General features: G+C 46.9%; 2 protein-coding genes across 2 annotated transcripts in view; one reads left to right on the top strand and one right to left on the bottom strand.

Annotated features, from left to right (window-relative positions):
* Positions 1-10,373, top strand: part of LOC126543018 (neurotrimin-like) — a 412,056-nt gene extending 401,683 nt beyond the window's left edge. The window contains exons 5-6 of the mRNA XM_050190167.3: positions 5,679-5,769; positions 6,607-10,373. Coding sequence (XP_050046124.1) covers positions 5,679-5,769; positions 6,607-6,737 — 222 coding nt within the window. The 3' untranslated portion in view covers positions 6,738-10,373. The remainder of the gene's footprint in view (positions 1-5,678; positions 5,770-6,606) is intronic.
* On the bottom strand, positions 1,684-2,586 carry LOC140216046 (uncharacterized). The gene has a single exon (XM_072286318.1). It carries the CDS (start codon positions 2,584-2,586, stop codon positions 1,684-1,686), a length of 903 nt encoding a protein of 300 aa, XP_072142419.1.
* Positions 10,374-14,362: the final 3,989 nt, after the last annotated feature.

Genomic DNA, 14,362 nt, shown 5'->3' with positions numbered 1-14,362 from the left:
CCAAATGTACACTTTTACGCTTTCATCATTAAGCCTCAACCCTCAACCGTGAGAACAGCTGTTTGAGGTGCGATACGTGTTGTTCCCAGCTGTCCGAAAATATTGCTACATGAAGATGTGGCAAGGTGAACTCCTGGAAATCTCTTGGGACAATATCCATTAATTTAGAGAAGCTAAATGGTGCGTTCTTCAGCCCGAAGCTGAGTGCGAGAGGGCGAAAAGTGCCTACAGGTGAGATGAATGCGGCATAGCGGCTGGCACTTTCTGAAATGGGAACTTGCCAGTACCCCCGCACGAGATCTATAGTTGAAATGTATTTAGCAGCGCTAACTCTTTCAATTCGTTCCTCAATGTTGGGTATCGGGTACAGCTGATCCCTAGTGAAGGCATTTAACTTCCTGTAGTCAACACGCGTACGAGGGTCCTTGTTAGGGGTATTTATCAGTATTAGCGGTGACGTGTAGTCACTCTCAGCGGGTTCATTAACTCCCAACTCTAGCATGCGCTGTATCTCTGCCTCCATAATTTCTCTCTCTCTTGGAGATACCCTGTAAGGCTTTGATCTTACGGGTTCGGTTGATGTCAGCTCTATTTCATGCGTTATTAGCTCGGTTTTACCTGGCCGATCGCTGAATCTGTCGAGATATTCCCCTAACACCCCTTTTAGCTCATCTAGCTGCTCTGGTCTTAGAGCGTGCGAGTTTACCGAATGTTTTACTACTTCTTCTAGGCCGATTTCAGAGTTGGAGGTCACCTTATACTCCTCAAGCTTGGTACTAGCGTCATGCTGCTCTTTGATGGTACAGTTAACGACTCCGCTCCACTCTACATAAGGCTTCATCAAATTGCAGTGATATATCCTCACTTCCTTCCTGCGACCGGGCATTTTCAGAACATAGTTAGTATATGAAAGTTTGTGCAATACTTTAATGGGCCCGTCCCAGTGAACTTCAAGCTTGTTCTTTCTTGAAGGTTTGAGGATCATTACCTGGTCTCCAGCGTTAAACGTACGGAGCCTCGTATTCTTGTCGTTATAGAATTTGGCGTTCTTTTGAGCCACTGCCATGTTCTTTTCGTCTAGTTCTTGAGTTGCGCTTAGCCGTTCCAGCAGATTTAGCATGTATTCAACCACTGTTGGACTCTTTCCTTGCACATCTCTCTTAACAATCTCAGTGGAAAACGGAGTGTCCTCCCATGCACTAGTTCTGCTGGCGAGAACCCTGTAGCCTCATGTGGAACCTTTCGCAAAGCAAACAGAGTTGCCGAGAGACAGCTCTCCCAGTCCTCCTTGTGCTCGTAACAGAGCGCTCGCAAAACTCGCCTAAGCAGTGAATGCCACCTCTCTACACTATTTGACTGAGGGTGATAGATGGAACTGTGTATCAACTTTACCCCACACTTTTGCAAGAATGTGCAAGTCAGTGCGCTGGTGAATACTGACCCTTGATCCGCCTGAATTTCGGCTGGAAACCCAACTCGTGCAAACACTGTCAAAAGCGCGTCTACTACTTCGGTGGAGCTGAGCTCTTTCAGATGGATTGCTTCTGGAAACTTTGTAGCCGGACACAGCATGGTAAACAAGTACCTGTAGCCCGATTTTGTTTTTGGAAGGGGCCCTACCGTGTCTATTACAAATCGTCTGAAAGGTTCTGTTATTAAGGGCACTACCTTCAGTGGAGCTTTTCATGTCTCTCCTGGTTTACCCGAGCGCTGGCAGGCGTAGCATGATCTTACAAAGTTTTCTACCTCTTTGAAACAGCCAGGCCAGTAGTATTCCATCAGCAATCTTCCCTTTGATTTGTTTTTGCCTAGGTGACCGGACCACCCATTTCCATGACAGAGACTCAAAAGGTCCTCCCTGTATTTACTAGGTACGACAAACTCATCTAAAATCCTACATTTTCGATCTCTGTAGTGCCGATACAACAATCCTCCTCTCTCTTGTATCTTCACGTTGCGCCTAGTAATGCCTTCTTTAGCTGTGTGGTGTAATTTAGCTAAGCTGCCATCATTCTTTTGCTCCGCTGCCAGTGACTCTCTGTCCACACGTAAGAGCTGATCAAAATTCTTTGAGGCCGGTGATAGTAATGACCCTGTATCGCTTGCGAGTGCATCAGTGGGCTCTTCCTGCAGGGGTGAACTTTGACAACCTGGCGATACGCTCTCGTTGGGCTGGTCAGCTGGCAGGCTTTCCTCAACTGTTTTTTCATCCCTCGAGCCTAGCTCTGGTTCGGTTATTGAAGTTATCTCATTTGCTGCGTCCGCTGGAGCCGCTTGTGCATTTTCAGCCGAAAGCGACGCGATTTTACGAGCTTGGCCTCGCGCCAATGCCTGTACTACGCCCTCTCCCAGTTTAAGCCCTTTGTCACGCAGTAACCGATTCGAACGATTTGAAAAAATGTAAGGGTACTGCCCTGACAAAAATTTGGAAACTGCAGCCTCGGTTACTAGCTCCCCGAATGGTCCACTGATTTTGACTTTGGCCACGGGCAGACACACGCTGTGTTCTTCTACAACCTCTTTGATCCATGCTACTTCTCCGGTGAAGTCATCTACCGTCACGTAAGACGGATGGACAATGTCCATCGTTGCGGCACTGTCTCTTAGCACCCTGCATGGTTTGCCATTAACTTGCAGGTCGTGAAGATATGGGCTTAAAAGTTCCATATTCTCGTCTTTTTCATATACATAGGAAAAATCTACGCTGGGCTTTTCGCAGTTCACAGCGATATGTCCCAGTTTGTGGCACTTATAGCAGCGGATTGGTCTAAAAGATTCTAATATTTTTTCTGCTCTTTTTATACGATTTCCCCGTTAGGTTTCTCCTCGCTCTTTTCTGCGGGCTTTTCCTCAACGTCTACAGGCTCCGATCGTCTAGTCTGCGAAGCGTTTATGGACGGAAATGGTTCCCGCGGTCCATTTCGACCATCCCATTTACCATCCTCGGCGTTCAACTTTCTACGCGTGGCCTACTCTTCGGCTAATTCCGCCGCCCTCTCCACAATGTTTACATTTCCTCTGCCTTGCACTCACTGTTTCACAGCTTGGGGGATGCTTTTGTAAAACACCTCTAGACACATGCATTGAATGATAATGTCTCTGCTGTCGTACGCTTCCGCGCTTTTCAGCCGCTCGACTAGGTTGGCCTTGAACCGTATGCAAACTCCGGATACCCCTCGCTATCTTTCTTCCCTGTGTTTCTAAACCTTTGCCGAAAAGCTTCGGCTGAAAGGCGATATTTGTTCAGAAGACTCGCCTTCACTTCCGCATAAGCATATGCATCTTCCGCACTGAGTCTGGCAATTACTTCCGCCGCCTCACACGGCAACATAGACAGCAACCGCTGTGGCCATGTACTCGGACCGAAGTTCATCTTCTCGCAAGTCGTTTCAAAATTGCTTAGGAACCAGCCTATGTCGGTCCCGACCTCAAATGGCTTTAATAGCCTGTCCACGCTGTACGATTCTGTCACACTTGATCATCGCAGAACCCCTTAACTTCCTTGAGACACCTCCAAACGTTTGCTTTCAAGTTCCAGTTGCATTTTTCTTAACTCGCGATCTTTATCGCGTTCCTCTCTCTCCTTTTCTTTTCTCTCTCGTTCTTCTCTCTTTTTCAGAAGTTCCAACCCGATTTCAATTTCTTCCTCACTGGCCTGTTCGGAAATTAGCTGCAATAATTCCGATTTTAGCATTTCCTGGCGCACCTCTAGGCCCAGTTCCTCACCAATAATCAACAACTCGTCTCTCAGCAGTGTCTTTAACTCCATGATTGCTGCTTTACTGCCTTGGTTCTTCTCGCTAAATCTACCTAGGAAAACACAACCTAGTTAAGAATCAACAATCTAGCTTCCCTACAGTTCTGAACAGAACAACCACAAATTAAGCCAAATGAGTCAAAGCAAGAACCAAGCACTCACCGCAGACACAGCACCATGTCGCAAAGTCCATCTCACCGCTGTCAGCCAGTTGTGAGGAATGTGAGGTCAATCCTATCGCTCGTAATCAGTTGTCAAGATTGGAGTCGGGCATGAATTAGATGGTAGCTGGCCCATGCCGTCGTCCAACTTATCCACGCTGAGGACGTTGTTGAAGGGAAGGACTCCTTCTCATCGAGAACGAGGAATGTAGGTTTATTTACAGTATCTATATAAGGACGTTGCAGTTCATCAGTCTAGCATGACTGCTAGAGAAAGTACACTGAGCAGACGCACAACAGTGGTTTATAAACACTCGGTCCCCCCTCGATCCCAAGGTGAGGGAAACGGCCGACCAGGCACCGTAGACTAGCCGCCTCTTTGCGCGAGGGATTACAGACACACACTTCCGCACAGGTTTACGGTCCTCAACCGAGGTCAGACGGTCTTCGCAGAACTCGGGGCTGACGTCAGGAACGGTGCGTGGGAAGGGGCCTCGAACTACGTTCCCTCGGGGACTCCCTTGTTCACAGCAGACCAGGTCGGCGGTGGCGGGTTCCGTCACAAAGCCTGGTTCGTCGAACTCATTTCGGCAATCTCGCGACGCAGAGGGGCGGACGTGGCGCATTGTCCAAGAAAACTTGACGCCGCTGTCGCAACTGGCTGGCAAAACTTGCACCTCAGCGGGCAGCAGCGCAGCCTTTTCAAGAAAGGAAACGCAACCAAGACAGATGACGATTATTGTTGTGTGGCAATATAGGACCTAAAGGGTGCATACATTTGTTTAAGTGTGTACGGCGCGCGGCGACGATGTTATCGTGCTTGGAATGTCCATAAATGAAAGATGCGCCTGGAGTGTCCATATAAAATAAAGTGCGTCTCACTGCATCACTTCATCGAAAAACCATGTGAAATAAATGGCACCGGGTATTTGTTTTCCTTCAGTCTGAGGAGGTTCGTGTTTAGAGGCGAGTCTTTCAGGCTATTCTGCGATGAGGCCAGTACCGCTGTGGCACCGGTGGTGGGATATCTCTGAACCTCGCATGCCATGCATAGTAGACCCGGGCCGATGCATTGCACGAGGCTTGTGCGGCTATGGCTTTATAGATTAGATGAAACATTTTTTTTAAGATTAAGTTGTGAGCTCATCGAAAGCGATGATGATAAGTGAGATAGGATAGCAGTTGTGTGAAGGTTCCAGCCAAATGAAAGAGAAATCAGGCGAGAAGAAACGAAAACTCTGGTTTGGCACAGCATTCCGTAACAGTGCTGTTTGATATTGTAAGGCAGAGGAGGACACATCACAGCGCGAACAGCATCTGCGCCCATTAGCAGGAAACAGGACCTCTGTTACTTATAGTTTACGATTATACGATTTTGTAATGGCTGGTCATCAGTTTTATTCTTCATAGTAGGAAATGATCACTTCTGCTGAACGTATTAAGATACTCGTTTAAGCAAAGTCCATTGCTTATGACTCTTTTAAAAAGTAAGATTCAAGGCCACATACCCATAGGCCTCGTAACTTTGGTTTGCTTCAGTGTTTTCTTTCTTCCCAACTCCTCGTGCAGTGTATTTTTAACCCTGTATTTTTGTTTGCGCGTGGTTTAAGATCGCGGAAAAAGCAATTCACGACGTATTCTGTGGCAAGAGACAACACTACCATATTCTGATGTGCTGTTGTAAAAAAAGAAAAAAATTCTTACCCGTACAAAGCATGGATATGTGCCCGCGGATTGACCGTTCTACTTTCTTCGCCCAGGTTCTTGACGCAGCCACTCGGGACTCTGGCAACTACTCGTGCATACCATCTTACGCAGACCCTGCAAACATCACGGTGCACGTGCTCAACGGTAATTTGTTCTTGCATTTATTTAGATTCATGTCTCACAAGCACGTGTCAGAAGAAGTAAAAAAAAAGAAGTTGCGTTAGCTGCAAATGAGCAGCGCTTCGAGTAACTTGGCAGCATTTTACTGACATAGATGATCGGACGAACGCGCCAAATAGAGGTAAAGCCTTTTGCGTTTTTTAAATTCTCATGGTACTACACGCAATCTTAGCTGCTTCCAAAATCAATCGTGTAGCCTGGCCAGCACATTTTCCCAGCACCGAACAGTCTTCAGCCCTATATACTAATAACCACAATTTCGTACGTGAATGTCAAGGAGACTGAAAACACAGCTGTAGACATTATAATTATGCTCTCGAAGTCGCTCATTCAGGCGGCGTCCGGTCTTTCCGAGATACGCCTTAGCACTTGTTAAAAGAATTGCACGACTGAGATTGCACGTCTTGGCGATGGTTGTGTCAGCATGGGGTCAATAGAATTGTCAGATAAAAAGCTAAAATTTCTGTGTACGTCGCACAGAGGATAGGGCTTATCAATTCGGTGCTAGCCACGGGCTACGACACGTTGTGTGTTTGTCTGTCTTGGTGTGTGTGCACATGCTTGTGAGAAAATAGAAACCTGTTGTAAAACAACACTCTGTCTGAGCTCTATTCGTTTTTGTCTAAGCGTGAATGCGTATTTCTGAGCTCGTTAGCTATTTGTTATGCACCCTATACAATCGGTGGATCACATGGCACGAAATATTAGGATGTACCAAAGCATTCTGCTTTCTGTTTTCGTCACTCTTTTCGTGTCGTGAAGCCGCGTTAATTTGTAGCCTCTGTGATTTGCGTGTCGCAGGCGAGAAGCCGGCGGCCATGCAGCACGGACGCCAGGGCAACCTGGCCGAGCGGTCGCTGTCGTCGCTGCTGCTGGTGTCGGCGGTGCTGCTCCTACACCGGCTCTTCTCGTACTTCGTGGTGCACAGATAGTGCGACGGACACCGGGACCTTCCTCGCGCCTCCACCAGGCCCCGCCCTCGGAAGAAGCCGAACCACCCTTGAATCGCGTGTAACGTGCACGGACCAAAACGGCGCCGTCGTTCGTCGACTTTCTTCGCGTACCACCACCGGCTCTCGAGCCCGCGAGAAGAAGACGCCGGACGGAGTCGCCACCGCGGGCGCGTCTGTCGCTGCGCGTTCGGCGGGTGCCGCCCAGCTTGGCGCAGCTGTGGCGCTCTCTTTATTCGCTCCGGGGCGCCGCTCACGAACTGTGCGCCAGGGGGTCTAAGCAAGCGTGCTTGCGTGACAACTTCTTACCGCGACGGTGCAAATATCGCGCTTGACGTGACGCACATGAACGAGTATAAAGGGCCGAGGTTTAGTCCCTGATGGATGTGAACGATGAAGACAAAAAAGAACCGAATCTAGGGTACTGACCCTTAGTGTACTCGGCACCGGCGGGCACCGCCGCCACCTCGAATGTTCAGAAACAGGGCTCGTGTCGCCATGTGGTCAGTCTGTTCGAGTGCTTCGTTCGTGTTTATGCTATACAGTTTACTTGCTAATTGCGCGCAAGCGTTGCTGTTGGATCTCATCACTAGACACTCTTCGAACAGTCACAAGAAGGAAAACCAAGAAAACCTCGCCTATCGAATCTTCCGTCGAATGTGGCCGCAAAATCTGGTCGCGCTGCTCTCGTCACAACTCTTCGGGCAAGCGCCACCTATCTGTCGCTTCTGGCAAGGACCCGAGCGCGACGATGCTGAGTTTTTCAATACCAGTGGGACGTTAACATTCCTGGCCGAAGAACAGGTTTCTTTACAAGTACTATTTATTTTTGGACCGTGAAGTGCACGTTAACTAACACGGGGACCCAGGATATTTAGTTCCTTTCAGTACGCATGTTGCGAGAAAAACAACGGCTTACATGGGAACGTCCTTAATTAAACGCAAAAAAAGAGACACAACAAAGCCAAGCGTACTGCAGAAAGATTTTGGGTGATGTTACGAAACTAAAACAGTCTACTTTTGTGGAAACTCGCAAACTTCGTACGCGTAGATTTCTTGGAGAGTATCAGCTAGAGATGTCGTGTACCATGTTCCCTGATAAAGATGATGAGCATCCTTTGAGAATAGAAACGTGTAGATTGAATGGCCAAGGGAAAGTCACAGTACAGTTAACGAAACAGCACGCGACGTCTACCCTCCTCTCTGAGTAACATGCGTTCTCTTGTCAGAAGATGTAGTGAGGTAGGTGAGACCCCATAAGGAAGGATACCCTCCGAGTTTTCTCGAGTGTGGTGAGCCTATGCGTGATGTTTCAGCTTTATGGTGTGTGTTTTCCATGAACACTTTTCCGAAAGAACTTTGCCATCGTTAACATCGCCACTCACGCGCATTTAATCATCGGCTTAACGCATGTTCAACGAAAATAATGAGTACATGCGCTCTTAGCACACCTGTCTCGAAACAAGCCTTTTTTGGTAGCTCAGTGTGCTCAAGGCTTTGTTTGGCCCTAAGGACCCTTGTCGCCGCATTTTATCTTTGCTTTTTGTTTTTGTCAATGTAGGTTATATTTTGTATCGGTTTGCATCACTGTCTGCGCTTTTATTTGTTGCTGTAAGTTGTAATTTGTCGAACGAGATTCATGTCTTTACTCCGCCGGACAAGTATATGTGGAGCTTCTGCTTGCTCCGAAACATTCTAGTCACTATGACAGAAACATTTTCGTTCATCTCACCAGAGGTATGTCATTTTCAGATGTTGCATGATACACTATTTTATCACATCGTGAACGTTTCTACGAAAGAAAGTGTAGCAAGAAAGTAGCTTGTCCACGACCATCCCCTCTAGAGCATAAATGCATTGTCTCCGTATGGGCACACAACAGCAGACGAATTTTAAGTCTGCCGACAAACAGATCCTTAGTGGTCAATTTCTGGCAGCGCGTATGCATTTCGGAGTAGTAAACGTGCTGTTAAATGTTCTGTGGCATGCAATGTCGACGACACATTGCATCCGAAACAATTTCTCAAATCTAGCGGCTTAAGCTTAAAGGGCAACGAACGTATGCCTCTTCAAACGACACACTTGCTTTATCACATGTTCCCCAACAGGAGCCAAACGAAACAAAAATAAATCAATATTGAGAGCTTTTATTTCGCCAACGCATGCATCTAGCATGGCGGTGCACTTTCAGTTAAACTGCAACAGCTAGTTCACCGCACTCCAGCTGAAGTAGGTAGCGCCTCGATTTGTTCCAACAACTCCAGGGCGTGTCACATATTCTCAGGTCCTCGGAGTTTATAAAATATATACCACCAAAAGGCATGTAATGAAGCGCTATCAGGATGTACGCACCCAATATTGCGAAGCGGTCACGTGCATTGTGGACTTTCCACCGCCATCAGCGCTGTAAGCAGCGGTATATTAGGCGTCCATATTTATGATCTCGCAACTCTTACTATCGTGCACAGAAAGAACCCTCCGCGTCAGCTGAGAGGTCGCGGGTTCGGTCCCAACCTCCACATTCCGATGGAGGCGCAAGGCAAAAACGCTATGTCTTAGGTACACGTTCAAGAACCCCAGGTAGTGAAAATGAAACCCGTGTCCCACATTACGGCGTAACTCATAATTAGATCGTGGTTTTGGCATGCAAGATGCCAAAGTCTAATTTTATTTGTGCATAGAACATCTAGTGCTCATTTTTGTATGTTCGTGAATAACGAGACCGCGCCTTGTGTTTACATGCGTGCGCGACATCAGCTCGGCAAGAAGCACCGTCATGTTGAAAAACGCGTTCCTCAAGTACGCTAGGTGGCGGTTGCGTATTATCCAAACAAAAACCACTCAACAGATCGCTATTCTTGGCGAGGGCCATGTAGCAGATTACTATAATGAATAGAGTTTGATTAAATTGCTTGTTCAAAACGACACTTTCATGCACCCATGTGCACCTTCCCTCCCTATAACAGCAGCTTCGACTTTCAAACACTTTGTGTTGTTGCGCTCATAGCACCGTGAATCTTGGCCACTCCGCCTCAACTTGCTTACTGAACTGGTCGCGTTCTCTGACTCAGAAAAGTGTTAGTCGTTCCAAATCGGCAACCGAATTTAATTGCTACAGGAGTGTACACGCAGAGTTGTTGTAGACAAAACTCGGCTGATAGTCACCCCAAGTTTCCGCTTGCCTTTTGTTCCCGAAAAAAAAAAAGTGCTCCTTCGTCGTTGAGCAGGCGGCTATGCCGCACAGTGTTCCCGAAGTCACCACTCAAAGTGCACGATGGGCGGCTGTGACGACGACTGCGCTGGCCAACCACGTGGGAGAGACACAGTGGTGCGGCCGCGCTTGTGGCGCCATTGCTTTGGACGAATCGAAGGCTGTCGTCGCAAAGGCGTCCGGTCACCTGTGTGAGTGTGCGTGCGTAATTGTGTTGTTGCCACTGCATCCCCTGTGCCACCTACTTCCTCCGAGATGAGCGGCACCGCCGCGTCGGTTCATTAATTAGTCTGAAAGGGTGGAGCGCAAGAAGACAGCGGAAGCGAAGACACGCGCAAGCGATGCAGCCCAAGTCGTGGACGAATAAAAAGGGCAGCCTAGCGCAGGCAGCCATTGTTTGAACAGGAGTGTGTTGGTGTGATTTTTTTGCGCAGTCCAACGCGTAGGTTGAAGACACACGGCACGCGCCCTCACCAGGACAGCATTCGCACGACGAGTTTCTGGCCAACTATTACTCGAGTGACGTCGTACGGCAATGAAAATTGTTCCGCTGCTTTTTACGTCTTACGAATGGCACCAGAGAGGATGATAAAGTCACTAGCCATCCTTCTAGAGGGAGTGCCTTATTAACAAGTAAAATTTACAGCGCCACCGATGAGTCTCCGGGATCTTCGCAAATATTTCGGGTAAATACGAGTGTGTATCGCATTAAAGTGACTTCGTAGTTGGAATTCTTCATAAAATACTGCTTCAAAGAGTAGTATAGCATTTGTGCCCTTCTAAGTTTATATGCCTAGTTGGTTTCTTTATGTCTTCCATTTAAGAGGAAGCTTTAGCTCGGGTGCTCCTATCTAAATACATGTAAAAGGAGAATTCGTTTTTCTCGGCAACCACTGCACTAAATTTGACGGGGTTTGCTGCATTTAAAAGAAAAGCTTAAAATCTAGTGACTGTTGGTTTCGAATTTTCGATTTAGGTCGTGAAATTTTTATAAAAATTTGGCAAAAATCGCAAATTTTCAGAAAACGAAACTATGAAGTTTACAACTCAGTAACTCAGCCAGAAAAAAATGATATCGCAACTCTGTGAATTGCACCTTATAGCACGTCTAAAGCGGACAAAATTGATATGTTACACATGAACCTCAAAAAATGGAGTAATGTGTAATTACAACTTTTGCAGAACCTTCGTAAACAACGTAACAAATTCACGTAAGATGTAAACTGACACATCAAATTTGTCCACTTTGAATGGTCTAATGGATGCCGTTTACAGAATCGCGATATCTGTTCTTGATGCAGAGCTATTAGCTTGTAAACTTCGTGCTTCTATTTTTTTCAAACGTCTGAATTTTTGAAAATCCTTTTAACAAAATTCAAGCCCTAAATCAAAATTCCGCTTCCAACAGTCACTAGAATTTAACTTTCTCTCTCAAATGCAACAAATTTCATTAAAATCGGTCCAAGGGTTATCTCAGAAAAACGTTTTTGCGTTTTTACATGTATTTGAATAGGCCGCGTCGGAGTTGGGCCCGAGCTAAAGCTTCCTCTTAACGACAGCAGATGTCATCCGACGACTCACTTGCATTACTCTCGTCTGTGCAACCACTACAACCGAGCTATAATAAGGAAGACAGTGGCGGGCAATGGCTGGAAGGGAACGTTCGACAGATAATACTCATCGCTGCTTAGTGAACGGCAAGTGATAATTTTGAGCACCCTGAGGCGGTGCTATGGGACATTGCGGCGTTCAGCTTCCCTGAAGAGGCACCATGGGTTGCGATAGACGCTGTCCATATATGGGCGCCAGAATAATTCACGCGGCCTGCGGTCTCTTGCCATGCGCCTAAATCCAAGAACACTGGCTGTCGCCAGGGGAACGCTCGTGCATTTTCTTGAGCAAGGGCCCGCGGGCGAAGGGGTTTTCACAGCAGCGCTTCGGAGGGAGACTCCGCCTATTTGGGGCTTCTTTTTTTATTTTGGAGGCAAACAGGCTGCGATTGAAAACCAAAGGCACAGAAAGCTGCCAAATGATCTTAATTCGCAGAGTGCTAGCCGCATTTGGACAGCGCCAACTTGTTTTGGACAACCTACGCCATGTGCGGCCATTCCAAAGCCATCGCACCACGGTCTTCCTTCAGTGTCGTACGCATAAGGTGGCATACGAGGCACGTGCCCCTCACCCTCCCTCCCCCTCGTAAAAAAGAATACAGAAAATTGTGAATGCGCCACTACCACCTAGTAACACTGTCTCTCACCCGCCGTGGTTACTTGGTGGCTATGGTGTTGGGCTGCTGAGCACGAGGTCGCGGGATCGAATCCCGGCCACGGCGGCCGCATTTCGATGGGGGCGAAATGCGAAAACACCCGTATACTTAGATTTAGGTGCACGTTAAAGAACCCCAGGTGGTCAAAATTTCCGGAGTCCTCCACTACGGCACACCTCCTAATCATAAAGTGGTTTTGGCACGTAAAACCCGATAATTTAATTCACACTGTCCCTGGTCTATTTGGAGCCAGATGAATCCGATCATGAACAGCCTGTCCAGTGAGGCAACAGCAGAAGGTGGTACCAACTAATTCTGCGGCAGTGGTTGTGGCGGCCTCTTGCTAGGCATGCGAGTTGACCAAATCGTCTGCGGACTCAGTGACTCCCATGTTGAAGTAACTGTGGTCGGCCTTCGCATTACGTAGGAAATTAGCTACATCAGCTCTAAAACGGGCAGATAGAGCACAAGTGTGTAGTCCGATAAGATGTGAAAAAACATCTGAGAATGAACGTCAAGAAAGCTCCGATTATTACATATGCGCAAATAGACCACGATTTACTGGATATAAATCTCAACGAGTTTATTTAAAATGTCAACGCACTTTACTTTAGTAGGCAGCCGCAGTGCAACAGTGCAAGGCACAACCGACAACTGTTACGGTTTACATTGTGCGGCAATGAATGGAACAGACGCCATACGTCTGGGACACGGTGTGCCTCATCGTCACGCTCGTCAGCATGAAAAGAGTTGTCCGTGGGCGACGGGATTATGCTCGAAATGTGCAATGGCCACTCCCCTGTTTACGATGCTCAACCCCTCTACGCAAGGGGTGGATTTACTCCCCGACCCCCTCTGTGGGGGTTGCCCAGACGTGTCCTGACAAGGCCCCCTACCAGGGGGCCGGAGAGAATGATGATGCCCGGTTGGTGGAGGGTGTAACAAAGCCAGCTAGCCGCCACGTGTGTTCGCATCTTTTCTGCCCTTGCGTGCAGGTGCACGCACGCTGAACGTGATAAAACCCCATCCCCTTAACATTAGAAGGAGAAAACATTTACGAGAAAACGAAAAGGAATATATAAATAAATATGTATATATATATATATATATATATATATATATATATATATATATATATATATATATATATACATATTTATTTATATATTCCTTTTCGGGAGAGAGAGAGAGAGAAACAGAGCTGCGGTAGAGGAGCCGCTATATAAATACAGGCGAATGAGGAAATACGTTCTTCTCAGCAACTACTAAAACGATTTTGATTAAGTTTCTCGCATTTCTTTAAAAGGATTGGTTATCTAGTAACTTTAGGCACTGAATTTTCATTGAATTCGAATTTTCTTGAGAGAGATTTTTGATAGCTCGGAAATTTCAAAAACTCAAGTATCAAGTGCACCAATTTGCAAGTCAAGAATAAAAACTCACATGTTTTCTGTGACCTAGATTTTACAATACACCTAAATCTGACAAAATTCAAGACATAACTTGTGTATTGCGCACAGTTCTGAATTGTTTCGCTAAATTGCGAGCAGCCTAATACACTCATAAACAATGTAGGCACTATATGTAAGTTGTGAATTTATATAGAAACTTATCTACTACTTATGCGTGCGCTCTAACTCAATGGTTAGAGCATTGTTCTACTGTACACGAAGACGGAGATTCGATTCCAATGCATTTGTCCTGATTGAAGTGTCGCGAGACAGGAAATGCCTATGAATTCCTACCGCAAAGTGGCAGGAATGAGGCAACTAATGCTTCGCATTGAGAACTGGCTTGACTCTGATCAGATCATAAAATTCGCATCGGTGGTAGGACACGCGGCTCCGTCGGTGGTTTACACTGCGTTGCGTGCTCTCTCTCACTCTACCTTAGCTCGTGTCGCTCTGCTCGTATGTTCAACGGCAGTGCGTGGACTTGGTGGGAAAAACAATGTGTAGACTACAGTGCTCTCTTCCAGAAACTGTCCAACGCAGAATACCTCTTTCAATGCGGTAACATCAAAAAAGGCGAGCGTCTGCAACAAAATGTGGACATGAGACGCAATTACAAGAGCCAAGTACGCTTCGCACATCAGTGACAAGATCTGCTGCAACAACGACCATGATGTAT

Source organism: Dermacentor andersoni, chromosome 2 (genome assembly GCF_023375885.2).
Source record: "Dermacentor andersoni chromosome 2, qqDerAnde1_hic_scaffold, whole genome shotgun sequence".
In the NCBI taxonomy this organism is placed as follows: domain Eukaryota; kingdom Metazoa; phylum Arthropoda; class Arachnida; order Ixodida; family Ixodidae; genus Dermacentor; species Dermacentor andersoni.
Note: the sequence above shows the minus strand (reverse complement) of the source record. Positions and strands in the feature narration are given on the sequence as shown.